A 14,521-nucleotide genomic window follows, 5' to 3' on the forward strand; every position below is an offset into this window, starting at 1 on the left:
TGATTGGCTCAAACGGATTAAGAAGGAAAGAAATTCCACAAATTAACTTTTAAGAAGGCACAACTGTTAATTGAAATGTATTCCAGGTGACTACCTCGTGAAGCTGGTTGAGAGTATGCCAAGAGTGTGCAAAGCGTTCATCAAGGCAAAGGGTGGCTATTTGAAGAATCTCAAATCTCAAATATATTTTGATTTGTTTAACACTTTTTTGGTTACTACATGATTCCATATGTGTTATTTCAAAGTTTTGATGTCTTCACTATTATTCTACAATGTAGAAAATAGTCAAAATAAAGAAAAGCCCTTGAATAAATTCCAGAAAACTTGGGGTGGCGAAATAAAATCACCCACGGGCCAAATTCGGCATGCGGGCCACCAGTTGGGGAACCCTGCAGTACAGTATCTGAACCATACTGAGTAGATTGAAAAACACTTTTGGGGATTGCTGACTACTCACTCACATTCATAAGGGTGTACCAGACTACAAAAGAAACCAGCCAAGTTTAACTTCTTGTTATACCCTTTTTCTTCTCTCTCTCAGCAGATCCTGTACCTCCAGCATCCCAGAGGGACGTTAAATCTCCCGGCGACAGCAATGAGTCTAAACTTCAGAGGACTAGAGGTCATCCTGTCTGGCTAGTCATCACCTGCTCTCTCCCTTCCCCCTCCTTGTCCTCCCCTTCCCTCCTTCTCCTCCCTGTCCCTCACACAGCAACCACCACTGCACAGGGTCATCTCTCTCAGGCTCCTGACCACCCCTAACCACCACTAGACCTCCTACTTTGCTGCCCTGCTTCCTCCCCAGTCACTCCGCACCAGTACTCCCATCTGAATCAAAGGCCTGCTGGGAGCTGGGCCTCCCTGCTGGATCACACTCCCCTCTGTGCGGTGTGGAGCCCCCAGTGAGCCCTACTGACCTCTGCCCTCAGGGCCTACTGGACCTCCCAGGCTGATATTAATCCAGGGGTCTGCAACCTGATAGCATCACAGGCTGCACACACTGACAATAACTGCTGTGTTTTAACATTTGTAAAGCATCTTTAAGAGCTTATAAAGGCTCGTACTATCAAACACCATCCTACAGTGGGGAGAACAAGTATTTGATACACTGCCGATTTTGCAGGTTTTCCTACTTACAAAGCATGTAGAGGTCTGTAATTTTTTATCATAGGTACACTTCAACTGTGAGAGACGGAATCAAAAACAAAAATCCAGAAAATCACATTGTATGATTTTTAAGTAATTAATTTGCATTTTATTGCATGACATAAGTATTTGATACATCAGAAAAGCAGAACTTAATATTTGGTACAGAAACCTTTGTTTGCAATTACAGAGATCATACGTTTCCTGTAGGTCTTGACCAGGTTTGCACACACTACAGCAGGGATTTTGGCCCACTCCTCCATACAGACCTTCTCCAGATCCTTCAGGTTTCGGGGCTGTCGCTGGGCAATACGGACTTTCAGCTCCCTCCAAAGATTTTCTATTGGGTTCAGGTCTGGAGACTGGCTAGGCAACTCCAGGACCTTGAGATGCTTCTTACGGAGCCACTCCTTAGTTGCCCTGGCTGTGTGTTTCGGGTCGTTGTCATGCTGGAAGACCCAGCCACGACCCATCTTCAATGCTCTTACTGAGGGAAGGAGGTTGTTGGCCAGGATCTCGCGATACATGGCCCCATCCATCCTCCCCTCAATATGGTGCAGTCATCCTGTCCCCTTTGCAGAAAAGCATCCCCAAAGAATGATGTTTCCACCTTCATGCTTCACGGTTGGGATGGTGTTCTTGGGGTTGTACTCATCCTTCTTCTTCCTCCAAACACGGTGAGTGGAGTTTAGACCAAAAAGCTCTATTTTTGTCTCATCAGACCACATGACCTTCTCCCATTCCTCCTCTGGATCATCCAGATGGTGATTGGCAAACTTCAGACGGGCCTTGACATGCGCTGGCTTGAGCAGGGGGACCTTCGTGCGCTGCAGGATTTTAATCCATGACGGTGTAGTGTGTTACTAATGGTTTTCTTTGAGACTGTGGTCCCAGCTCTCTTCAGGTCATTGACCAGGTCCTGCCGTGTAGTTCTGGGCTGATCCCTCACCTTCCTCATGATCATTGATGCCCCACGAGGTGAGATCTTGCATGGAGACCCAGACCGACGGTGATTGACCGTCATCTTGAACTTCTTCCATTTTCTAATAATTGTGCCAACACTTGTTGCCTTCTCACCAAGCTGCTTGCCTATTGTCCTGTAGCCCATCCCAGCCTTGTGCAGGTCTACAATTTTATCCCTGATGTCCTTACACAGCTCTCTTGTCTTGGCCATTGTGGAGAGGTTGGAGTCTGTTTGATTGAGTGTGTGGACAGGTGTATTTTATACAGGTAACGAGTTCAAACAGGTGCAGTTAATACAGGTAATGAGTGGAGAACAGGAGGGCTTCTTAAAGAAAAACTAACAGGTCTGTGAGAGCCGGAATTCTTACTGGTTGGTAGGTGATCAAATACTTATGTCATGCAATGAAATGCAAATGAATTACCTAAAAATCATACAATGTGATTTTCTGGATTTTTGTTTTAGATTCCGTCTATCATAGTTGAAGTGTACCTATGATAAAAATTACAGACCTCTGCATGCTTTGTAAGTAGAAAAACCTGCCAAATCGGCAGTGTATCAAATACTTGTTCTCCCCACTGTATATGGCCATATTTATCAGGACTGTTAATTGATTTAATCTGCCAGGTGATTGCTGTGTTCAGAGGGGGATTCCCTCACTACAAAATAAAAATATTACTGATAAGAAATCTATATTTTACAACACCTGTAATGATGTATATTAGGTAGCCATCAACAGTGTCTTTAAGATGATTTGGAACTTCTGAAACCTTTTAAAGGTCTTCAAACAAAGATATAATCTTTACTGAATATAATTGCATAGTACATTATATAATATGTTCTGTGGTTTTTGAGGAGAGAACATATTCTCCCCTAATCTGTAAACTACACAGGGATGTTACAGTCTGATAGCCAAAACATGTCGGCAGATTGAGGGTAATCCATCTTCAGAACCACAGATTATACCAAGAGGGGGCTGCCAAAATAATTGGACAGATTGCTTAAAATACACTCTCCTATTCTCACGGATCAGAGCTAAAATGTGATTTAAGGGGACAAACAGATCCAACAGTTCAATGGTGAAATGTCAATGAAGACACTGCTCAGGAGGGAGTTATAGATTATTTTAATACCCAGAAAGTAGTCAGCAGAGAAGTAAAGTATCATAATTACCATTGCTCCATACTGTACAGATGTAGGATCTTAATTTGAGCCAGTTTGCTACAACAGGAAAATAATCCTGCAGCAAGAGGAAATGTGAATTATTATGTGGATTATAATTAATGGACATTTTTGTAGGGGTTGATGCATTTTTCGTAAGGGAAAATCAAGTCTGAAATGTCAAAGTGGAAAATACAAACTTCAGAAACCTCAAATACACTACAAGTTTTAAATTTCCTGCATTGCAGGAAAGTTCTCCTGCAACAGGGTGATCAAATTAAGATCCTGTAGGATCTGTAGGTAAACTGACTCGTGACAATTTCAGGTCATGCCTTTTCCACTGACGCCATGATTTCCAATTCGCAACATCAATCAAGATTTAGCGGCTGCTTCTTACTAAAAATACCTCTTTAATGGCAACATTTTTTTTATCAACATGGATTATACCTCTATAGCTCCATGTATGGTCTGTCTGCTAATCACTGACTATGTATCGTGCATCATATCAGGGTCTGTCTGCCTCTGGCTCTCCCTCTCCCCAGGCTGGTCCAGGCTGGATTAAGTGAACAATCAGGTACAGTAGAGAAGACAGCACCTCACCAACGTCAGTCCTCCAACACATATGGCCTGTTGACTGGACAGACTGTTGGGGAGAGGGAGAAGTAGTTTCCAACTGTCTGCTGAGACACTACATCCAAACCGATTGAGGGTTCCCCCTTGTAGCATGTGGGAGTATTTTTGTTGCTTTTGTCTGCATGTATTGATTTGAGGTACAAGTAAAAGCCATTGAAACGTTATGCCATTAACGAAAAGAGACATACGTAAGTGAGGAAGGTAAGGTGGACTTCCCAAGCCACATAGTTTCCACACAGAGACAGCATAGGGACACCTGTGCCTGGGAAGGTTACTCTATCCTGCCTGTGCTGAGAGGAGAGATCCTCCATCAACCTGCTGCAACTGCTGGGAGGAAACACCTGGGCTTACACCATCAGACACACACACACACACGCACAAACACTCACACAAACACACTCAACTGTCCTGGAAATCATATCTGCCATTACATTTCTAGATCATAGTCTTATTAAATAAAATTTCTCGATCATAGTCTAATTGGTGTGACTAACAGATCGTCTTATTCATCAACATTACGGAACAAAGAAATCAGTGTTCTCAACACACTGGAAAGGTTTGAGTTGAGGTCTTCATTATCATTGACGCAATCAAAGTGGTTGAGCGCCTGGATGTTATCCAATAGGCATGATCACATCCCGTCCCGCAAGACACAAACCTGAGAACAAGCCAGATGCTAAGATATCTAAGCCACCTGTCCATCAATAATGTCCCTCCCTCTTTCAGCTCCTTGTCCTTTTCTGAAGCAGCAAAGCCCTCCAAAGACAAACCTGCCCTCAGAGGAACTCGTAATCTCTAATTAATCCAGAAGCCAAAGGTCAGATGCAATCTGGCTCTTCTTGAGCTTTCACATCAATCTGACTACTAGTGGGAGTAGCAGGCAACAAGCACACAAAGTCTGACATCAATCAGATGTATTATGAGAACAATCTAGCAGAGAGACATTTAGTGCACAGAAGATCTAACTGACAAACTAATATGAACCTGAGAATTGTATCCAGTATTGGGGCTACTTCTCTATATTTACGTGTATGTGTGTGTGTGTGTGTGTGTGTGTGTGTGTGTGTGTGTGTGTGTGTGTGTGTGTGTGTGTGTGTGTGTGTGTGTGTGTGTGTGTGTGTGTTCAGTGTCTGCCTCGGCTGTGAATGCTTGAAGAAGAAAAGGTTTGTGTTGCCTAGGTAAGTCAGAAGATTGGACGAGTAGCTTGAGGCAGAGCATTGAGTAGCGCTGTTGGCTGAGCAGGTTAAACTGGCATGAGAGAGAACCCTTTAATCTGGCCTGCTGTCTGTTTGTAGACTGACAGATAATAGTGTTTAATGGGCTGACAGCCAACTGGCAGGCAGCTAGCCAGGCAGGCCACGCTCTCAGGTGCTCAGTTAGTAAGTTAGGGGGAGCTGACTGGGAGGAAGGCCATGTTTACCTGTCTAAATCCAACCCTGTTCTGTTTGCACAGAGCAGACACACTGTCTGTGGACCTCTGCATGTGTTCTACGGTAGTGCTGGTAGAGACTTAGCGAAGACAAGCAACAGTTGAGGTAAAATGTGGCTACTCATGCCTCAAGCTCATCTATCCATCAGCCATCTGAGGTATAATGTGGCTACTCATGCCTCAAGCTCATCTATCCATCAGCCATCTTGTATGGAGCGTTACCTCTACTAGACAAGACAAAATGCCTCAAAAGAGGGAGGAGTAACTATCACAGTAAGAATCCTCTCTGGGGTATTACCAGGAGTAATTGAGTTCACCCAGTGCAAATCTAGGCTTGTTATGTGTTGTAGTCTCAGGTAGGGGAGAGTGGGGTAAGTTGAGCCACCCTTGTTTCTAGGAAACTATACACAAAATGTATCATTCAACCAAATATTTAGGAAGATGTCATCCTTTCATGGAGTCATGGAAAAAGTGGTAAGCAAGTTAGATCCAAAAAACTGATTTTCACCAAGTCAAATGAATTTAGTGTGTTAGACTTTTCAAGTAGATCATTTTAAGATTGTTCTATACATCAGTTGAGGTCTCTATAAGCGTGAATATGACGTCCTAAACCTAGCATGAAAGTGCATCCTTGTAGCTGTGTGGGCTAATATAGTCAAAATGTTTGCCTTGGGGTAAGTTGAGCCAATGGCCAAGGGGTAAGTTGAGCCAATGGTTGAGCAAATTAAAGTGTTTTCATCACAGGCGTAATGCAAGGCATTATCGCTTGGATGTGAGGTAACAACAGGGCCTGGCCTATGTTCATTTGTAGATGGCTTAACTTACCCTGTCCGATGGCTCAACTTACCTCATACCTGGGGTAAGTTCTGCCAAGATACCACTTTCTTTGGACAAGCTATGTTTTCAAAACTGTAATTTTTACATGAATTCTGATTATTTCCAGGGATACACAACATCCTGATATATATGTAGATATCTTTGTTAGAAATAATACTATATTTCCCTTGACAGACTGATACTAAATGTAAAAATTGCTCAACTTACCCCACTCTCCCCTAGTAGGCTATGCATAAAAAGAGCCCAGAGAGAGATTCTAAATAAGCAGTGAACTCTTATGACCCCACCTGACCCCCTAGTATAGCTAACAGTACTGTACCTGGGGCTGGTGCAGGATCGCTCCCTGTACATCACCCCTCCCCCACAGGTCCTTGAACAGTCCGACCACTCCGACCATCCTGACCACTGACCGTTGACAGCTCTCGGACCGTGGTCACCATACTTCACACACTGGCCTCGCCGACACCACTGTTGAAAGAGGAGAGAGAGAGAGAGAGAGAGAGAGAGAGAGAGAGAGAGAGAGAGAGAGAGAGAGAGAGAGAGAGAGAGAGAGAGAGAGAGAGAGAGAGAGAGAGAGAGAGAGAGAGAGAGAGAGAGAGAGAGAGAGAGAGAGATGAGGGGAGGATGAGGGCGGGGTGGAGAGAAAAAATGAAAAAGTTGAGTTAGTATCAGTGGTAGGATCTTTGGCTTGCCCCATGGCTGAGGTTGCTGGTTTGGGTGAATGCCCAGCACCACACCTGGAGACCTAGGCCTATCTGAGCCAAACCACACACTCACACACATCACCACCTTTCTCTCTCTCCCACTATCATCTTTCACTGAGGAAAAAGAATAGGAGCCTTGTGTCCTTATGGGACATTTAACAATGCACAAAACGCTCCTGCAGGTGTGTGTATATGTGGATTTGTGAGTGAACCTGTATTTTGTGCATGTGCTTGGGCCTTAGGCATTTGTGTATGCGTCCCTGTGTGTTTTTACGGCTGTGTGTGTTTGAAAGTGTGTTACACTGAGTGATAATGTTAGAGGGAAATCTCTGTCTCCTCCCATCCCATTCACGATGGGCAACATTGCCATGGAAACAGATGGTACACTTACCATGTCAGTCCCACAGCTGGTGCCCTCGGCAGCGGGCATGAACTTGGTCTCACACCGGTGACCTGTCCTGTGGCACCACAGTGACTTACAGATGTCCTGCAGAGTGACCAGACACACCAAACAGTGAGTCCAGCATCTGCCTCCCCTCATCAGAACACCACCACTACACCACCAACACTGCACTGCCACGGTTACAAGCAATCACCCCCCATTTCCAAAAAACCTGTCAAAACCAATCATTGCATTCCCTGAAACACACTATTCATGTATATTTTATTTCTTCCCACAATGCAGCGGTAAGTATGGAGAGATGAGGCCTTGGGAGCCAGGCGGTGGACCTGTGCCACGCTGGCGTGCCGCCCGATTGCATCTGGCAGACAGCTAGTGAGACTGTGGTTGTGAGAGAGCTAGTCCCCCTGTGTTAATCTAGCTCTGCAGCAGACTGACTGGGCTAGTGTGCCAAGACCAGCCGTAAGAGCAGAGCACGCGGCTAATTAGCTCCCCTGCACCGTGCGAAACGACCGCAGAATCCCAACAGGGGGAAGAAACACGGGGAGGCAAACATCCCAAATCCTTGTTAATTAAGATGTAGAGTCACCTACATCGCGGTTCAGGAGACGGATTCAAATGTAGGGCTGGGGTTCAGGAGAACACAAAAGGTTGTATGGGGGATGTACAATGGAGCAGGCTATACCATGAGCACTAATCGTACAGATGGACTGGCGTGGATGTTGATTTCCCACACACAACCTCCTTTTCTTGACCCGTTCCTTATTCATGCTGGATTTGCATATCAATGCATGTCTTGTTGAATGTAGTATAGTGGAAGCTTATAGAGGCCCATTCCGTTAGGGTTGTGTTCAAGTCTGTTGGACCCATTTTGAATACTGTAATGGGATGTTAAATACGGCTGTTTTGGACATAGAATGGTTTGTCCTACAAAGATCATGCAAATTAAATAATACTGGTTTAAACCCTACCTAGTTTTCCCAGTAGCACACTTGTCAGACAGTTTCATGCAACTCACTAACGAATGTGCCTATCAGTGTCAGGTACCTTGACAAAGTCCAGGTTGCAAAGTTTAGCCTTGGAGCCAAACTGCCACTTGCACTGTGTGTCAGCATCATAGAGCTGGCCTGGGAGCTGCTCTGGGAATTTATACTGCCCAATCTGCCTGGGCTCATCCACCAGACACGATGCTTGAGCTGTTCTGTGGAACAAAACCAAGAAACACTGAACTATCAGACAGGGACCTATCATTAAGGACTCCTAAACACAAACAGGTGCATGAGAACCAAACTACATCATTACATGCATGGCAGCCATATCTGAGGTCAATTTATAAGGCTTACCCGAGGAAGCGGCTGAGGTATTGGCGACTGCAGGCAGACCAGGAGAAGACCCCGTTGTTTCCTGCCAGGGTTGGAGACATGATGTTTCCTTCCGCTTTCTGACAAGGATTCCCCTCTCCATCATGGATCATCCCAAAACTGCCAGAGAGACAGATCATTAAGAATGAGAGAGAGAGAGAGAGAGCGAGAGAGAGAGCGAGAGAGAGAGAGCCAGCCAGCCAGAGAGAGAGCGAGAGAGAGAGAGAGAGAGAGAGAGAGAGAGAGAGAGAGAGAGAGAGAGAGAGAGAGAGAGAGAGAGAGAGAGACAGCCAGAGCCAGAGAGAGAGAGAGAGAGAGAGAGAGAGAGAGAGAGAGAGAGAGAGAGAGAGAGAGAGAGAGAGAGAGAGAGAGAGAGAGAGAGAGAGAGAGAGAGAGAGAGAGAGAGAGAGAGAGAGAGAGAGAGAGAGAGAGAGAGAGAGAGAGAGAGAGAGAGAGAGAGAGAGAGAGAGAGAGAGAGAGAGAGAGAGAGAGAGAGAGAGAGAGAGAGAGAGAGAGAGAGAGAGAGAGACTGTTAATGTCCAGCCTCAGGTCAGAACTCTACTGGTCAGGTTGGAACTCTTACCCAAGTAACCTTACAACATTTTATTTTTATAAAACTCGTTAAGCTCCATGGAGCATGATTGGTCACACGTTTCTAACATAGCCTCATGCTTGGTTTAGAAACAGATGTATTATAAACAGGCATGTGTTGATACAGTATTAAAAATGCTTAGGTCCACCCTCCTACAGTACAGTACATAGCTGAGGTTCGCTAGTCTGTAAAAGACGACGTCATCTATTTAGAAATAACCTCTCCTCAATTTGTCAGTGATTAATGGTATTTGGCCTGGAAGTGGTTTTCATCTGAACAATGTGCAAATTCTGGGAATGATTCCTATTAATTTCACCAAAGTGATTAAGCCATTGAAAATTACAGGAATTCTGACATGTTACCAGCTCGGTGTATCTAAGGAACAGGTTCTTTCCAGTTTGTGTTGAGAAACTGCCAAGCACACAAAGGGCTTTACCATAATAATTTAATCTCAAATGTCAAATATAAACTGCCTCTTATCTCGATGGAAACGTGTAAACCCAAACAGAGCATACCCATCGCCTGTGGCACTTTATATGGTTTCACACATTGTCATGAAGCAAATTAAGTAGTTTGCTAGCGTAATGTTATTGTTTTAGTCTGTATTTCTTTCTTTAAATGGACCTATTCTTCTTTGATGTTGCACTGTAGACTCAAGCCATCACATTGCAACTAAGCATGGCTTTCTATAAAAACGAAGCTTGCATGCATTTGTTAGGACTAATGTCCCACGAATACATTGTTGTATAGTTACACGTTCATCACCTGTACTAGGTGTTCTCCTGTTCTCCTAAAATTCATGGGGGTCTATTCTGCTCCATGTGAAGGTAAAGCTAATGGCTAATGCTAATAGCAAGGGCATTGATGGACTTACTTGTGGCCTGATTCATGAGCAATGGTGAAAGCTAAGCCCAGTCCTGTGTCTTCATTAATCGTACAGCTCCGGTATTTACTACACATTCCACTTATAGGAGCAAAACCTGCAGAGATAAGCAGAGGGAGAGGGAGAAGGAGAGGCGGAAAGTTAAAGAGTATGGTAAGGGCGATATCAGGCTCAAATATGTATTCATACAAAGCTACTGTGTCTATCTACAAAAACTATCAGACAACATAACTGTTTGGGGAGAAGGAAGACCGTAGGCAGTGTTACAAGACAAACTTATTTTCAATACAGGCATTACTATCGCCAACCTCAAAAATCCTGCTTTTAGAGTGAGCCAAGACTGTTGTTACACGGCAATAAATGCAGTCTTTACTGTTTAAATGGTCCACAGAGAGCATGAACGCTATGGATTGTAGCATGAAAACTGTTGGTTGTATTACAAAGAGCATATTTAAATCAAGGCCTCGCTTGCTCCTCATACTGTACCTCCCAAAGTGCATACTTGTGGTTTGGAGCCTTTGAGATGAATTAATTATAGTTGGCTGATGCTTCAGTTTTAACTGATCTGACAATGCTGCCAATCGTTCACACTATTGAAGAGAAGGAGAGAGCGGGATGGGTGTAAGATGTATGGGTGTGTGCATATGTGTGCGTGTATGCATGGCCATACTTGTGTGTATGTGTGTGTTCGTGAGTTTTTACAAGGGTGTATTTAGTGCAGGTGAAATCCCCTGCCGGAGGGAGTCCAGGCAGAGCATGCAGGATCCCGCCCACCCTGGAAGTGACCCCATGATCTCTGGTGCAGTCTAATTCCCCAGCAGCACCATGACTAAGGGCTCTAATCTCCAACAGTCACCTCAGGGGCCCTGGCTGACCTACTTCACCCCACCTCCCCCCGCCCCCACCCCTACCATCCCCTCCCCCTGGGGTGAGACATTACCCAGGGTGTCACAGGGCTCGTTCTTCCAGGAGCAGATGTCCAGGCCGGTGAGGAGCACGGCATGGTCGTGGCGCTTCCCAATCAGGCCCGACTGCCACTGGCAGAAACTGTTGAGAGACTGGTCAGCGTGGTGGTTGATGGACAGGCCGAGCTGGGGAGGAGACAGAGAGGAATAGATCATAAGGGGAGACTGGATAATTCATGACGTTGGGGAGGCTGGTGATTTTATTGTCAGGCACTCAGATCGATGTGACTCACTGGATCTTGCTCTAGAAGAAGCAGGCTGACCACCACAATGTTGATATCAGTTCCGATGGTGCCGTCTTTGAAAAGGCTGGAAACCTAAAACAAAACAAACCCAGATTGCCAGTTTTAGATTAAACATTTCGGTTCAAATGAATCGTTGCTTAACATTTTATGTGAAATAAATACATAAATCATGACATTCATTGTTTGTCAAGCATTAGGCCAGGGTTTTGCTTTAGGATCAAATCTACTTTGGGATATGTTACATGACTGATGACTGGTGTCCCTCCCATGCTCACCATGTTCATAACAGTGAGGACGTAGGTGGTGACGTTCTCTCTGCCGTGTTTCTCCAGCATCTTCCTGTCTGCCACCACCAGCGTTTCCACATTCAGGCCCCCCACCTTGTTAGACGTGATGGGTGATCGCTTCACCCTGCCTGGGAGCTCAAACTCATCAGGCATGACGAGACGATCCTCAGCAGGGGGCTTGGGAGTGTCTGCAGAGATATGGAAGAGGGATAGAGGGCAGGTAGGGAGGGATAGAGATATGAAGAGGGAGAAAGAGAGACAGGGAGAGAGAGAAATGCTTTGGAAAGTAGCACAAATGACAGCTCCTCCTTTTTCCTGGACCTTTCCCTGATAAGAGCACAGGGCTGGCAGAGTGTTGAAAGAGCAGGAAATATTCACAGTCATTCACTCCTCATGCTACTTCCGAGTATTCATTTCTATAAAGCCCAGCTACTTTATACCCCTACGCTATCTGAGCACTATTTATTTCAAAGTACATTGTACACATTACATCATAAACAATCAGTAGCAGAATATTTGGACATTTTGACCTTCATTCTTTATGTTATTGCATTGTTATCATTCTGTTTCTGTGATAAAACTACAAAGCATGTCTCTCTACCATCTCTACTACCACTGTCCTGTACACACAGTCCCACGTGACTGTAATGTGTTTTTCTCATGTGAGCGCATCAAAGGCAGTCATAATAATAAGGAAGTTCCCTTACATACATTGCTTGCGGCGTCCACAGAAGTGTTGTCTCTGCAGCTTCCCGTGCTGGTAGTCGTGGTGACGCTGGTGATGGTGCTGTAGATATCGGTTGTCAGGTTGGGAGCTGTGGATGGACCTCTGGCCACCATGGACTTTGTGTTCAGCCGAGCGTTTGTAGACCACGTGTGGGTGGTGTCCACTCGGGGAGCTGTAGTTGTGCTCTGCAGCTAGGTGCTGGGGCAAGGGGTCGATGAAGTACTCATCATCAGACATCCGGATCAGACCTGACTGGAGAACACAGACACCCATGGGCATTACATTTATTCATCAACATTAAACATTCATCATGGGGGATGAAGATGAGTGTGTGATCAGGAATAAGTAATGTAGATTGGCATGTGTTAAGGAATGGTGTAAGTAAGAGGTCTGTCAGCAGTTCTTAGATAAGGCCTGAAGGGACGTACAAATAGAGAGGAGTCATCTCATCCCAGACACAGACACAAGAAACCCTGGGACAAGGTGGTGTCTCCATAGATGTTTCCATTGGTCAGGCACCCACAGGAATGTGACTTACTGTCTGCCAGGATGATAGCAAAGGGTATCAGAGGTATTCTGGGGCAGTTGCTCCTTAACACAAGGGTTCAGAGACCATCTAGAAACAACTCTTACACTGTAAAGGGGTAGCAGTGAATTTGACAGTAACTTACAGGCAACTCAGTGGCAAGTAAAATTCTGTATTTCATATTACAGTACACCTACTGTAATATAAATACGGTATCAAAGCAAGTACTGTGTATTGACACACAGTACACTACTGTAGAATTGACTGTATTATACTGTACAAAAGTCAATGCTACCGTAATGAGAATGAATTAATGGATAAATGAAATTCATTGAGGGGAGGCTCAATGGAATTGGTTAAAGCAGGTTGGCTGCTAGGTAAGGTGTTTACACGTTACAACATATTAATGTGTTTTATATCACTTGCAGTTCTAGAGGCCTTAACAAAGGCTTTCATACTGGCAACTACAGGGCGACTACAGGGCAAAACAGACCAAAACGACATGGCAAAACGGTCAACCATTTAAGGTTCAAGACTTGCTGCCACTCCAATCTGTCCCCTATACATTTTAAATTGATGGGGCACTATAACCACATAGGAGTTACATTTGTACAGCATTCTAACTCATTGGTGTAACAAATATAGCCTCTTACAAGGCACGCCTCAAAATACACTACCAGTCAAAAGTTTGGACACACCTACTCATTCAAGGGTTTGTCTTTATTTTTACTATTTTTTACATTGTAGAATAATAGGGAAGACATCAAAACTATGAAATAACACATTTGGAATCATGTAGTAACTAAAAAAAGTGTTAAACAAATCAAAATATATTTTATATTTGAGATTCTTCAAATAGCCACCCTTTGCCTTGATGACAGCTTTGCACACTCTTGGCATTCTCTCAAACAGCTTCATGAGGTAGTCACCTCGAATGCATTTCAATTAACAGGTGTGCCTTCTTAAAAGTTAATTTGTGGAATTTCTTTCATTATTAATGCGTATGAGCCAATCAGTTGTGTTGTGGCAAGGTAGGGGGGGTATACAGAAGATAGCCCTATTTGGTAAAAGAACAAGTCCATATTATGTCAAGAACAGCTCAAATAAGCAATGAGAAACGACAGTATATCATTACTTTAAGACATGAAGGTCAGTCAATACGGAACATTTCAAGAACTTTGAAAGTTTCTTCAAGTGCAGTCGCAAAAACCATCAAGTGCTATGATGAAACTGGTTCTCATGAGGACCGCCACAGGAATGGAAGACCCAAAGTTACCTCTGCTGCAGAGGATAAGTTCATTAGAGTTACCAGACTCTGCAGCCCAAATAAATGCTTAACAGAGTTCAAGTCACAGACACATCTCAACATCAACTGTTCAGAGGGGACTGTGTGAATCAGTCCTTCTTGGTCGAATTGCTGCAAATAAACCACTACTAAAGGACACCAATGAGAAGAAGAGACATGCTTGAGCCAAGAAACACGAGCAATGGTTTCAACCGCCATGTCTTTGTGAGACGCTTTGTGGGTGAACGGATGATCTCCACATGTGTAGTTCTCACCGTAAATCATGGAGGAGGAGGTGTTATGGTGTGGGGGTGCTTTGCTGGTGACACTGTCTGTAATTTATTTAGAATTCAAGGCACACTTAACCAGCATGGCTACC

At 44.4% G+C, this 14,521-nt stretch overlaps 1 protein-coding gene across 1 annotated transcript in view; it reads right to left on the reverse strand.

Annotated features, from left to right (window-relative positions):
- The window catches only part of adamts18 (ADAM metallopeptidase with thrombospondin type 1 motif, 18), a gene marked incomplete at both ends in the record, with an annotated part of 54,603 nt that overhangs the window by 22,959 nt on the left and 17,123 nt on the right, over positions 1–14,521 (reverse strand). Inside the window, 9 exons of the mRNA XM_084159567.1 lie at positions 6,487–6,635; positions 7,263–7,358; positions 8,319–8,472; positions 8,615–8,752; positions 10,099–10,204; positions 11,048–11,198; positions 11,306–11,389; positions 11,593–11,792; positions 12,316–12,583. Coding sequence (XP_084015693.1) covers positions 6,487–6,635; positions 7,263–7,358; positions 8,319–8,472; positions 8,615–8,752; positions 10,099–10,204; positions 11,048–11,198; positions 11,306–11,389; positions 11,593–11,792; positions 12,316–12,583 — 1,346 coding nt within the window. The remainder of the gene's footprint in view (positions 1–6,486; positions 6,636–7,262; positions 7,359–8,318; positions 8,473–8,614; positions 8,753–10,098; positions 10,205–11,047; positions 11,199–11,305; positions 11,390–11,592; positions 11,793–12,315; positions 12,584–14,521) is intronic.

This window comes from Coregonus lavaretus (genome assembly GCF_964263955.1).
Source record: "Coregonus lavaretus genome assembly, chromosome: 4".
NCBI classification, from domain to species: domain Eukaryota; kingdom Metazoa; phylum Chordata; class Actinopteri; order Salmoniformes; family Salmonidae; genus Coregonus; species Coregonus lavaretus.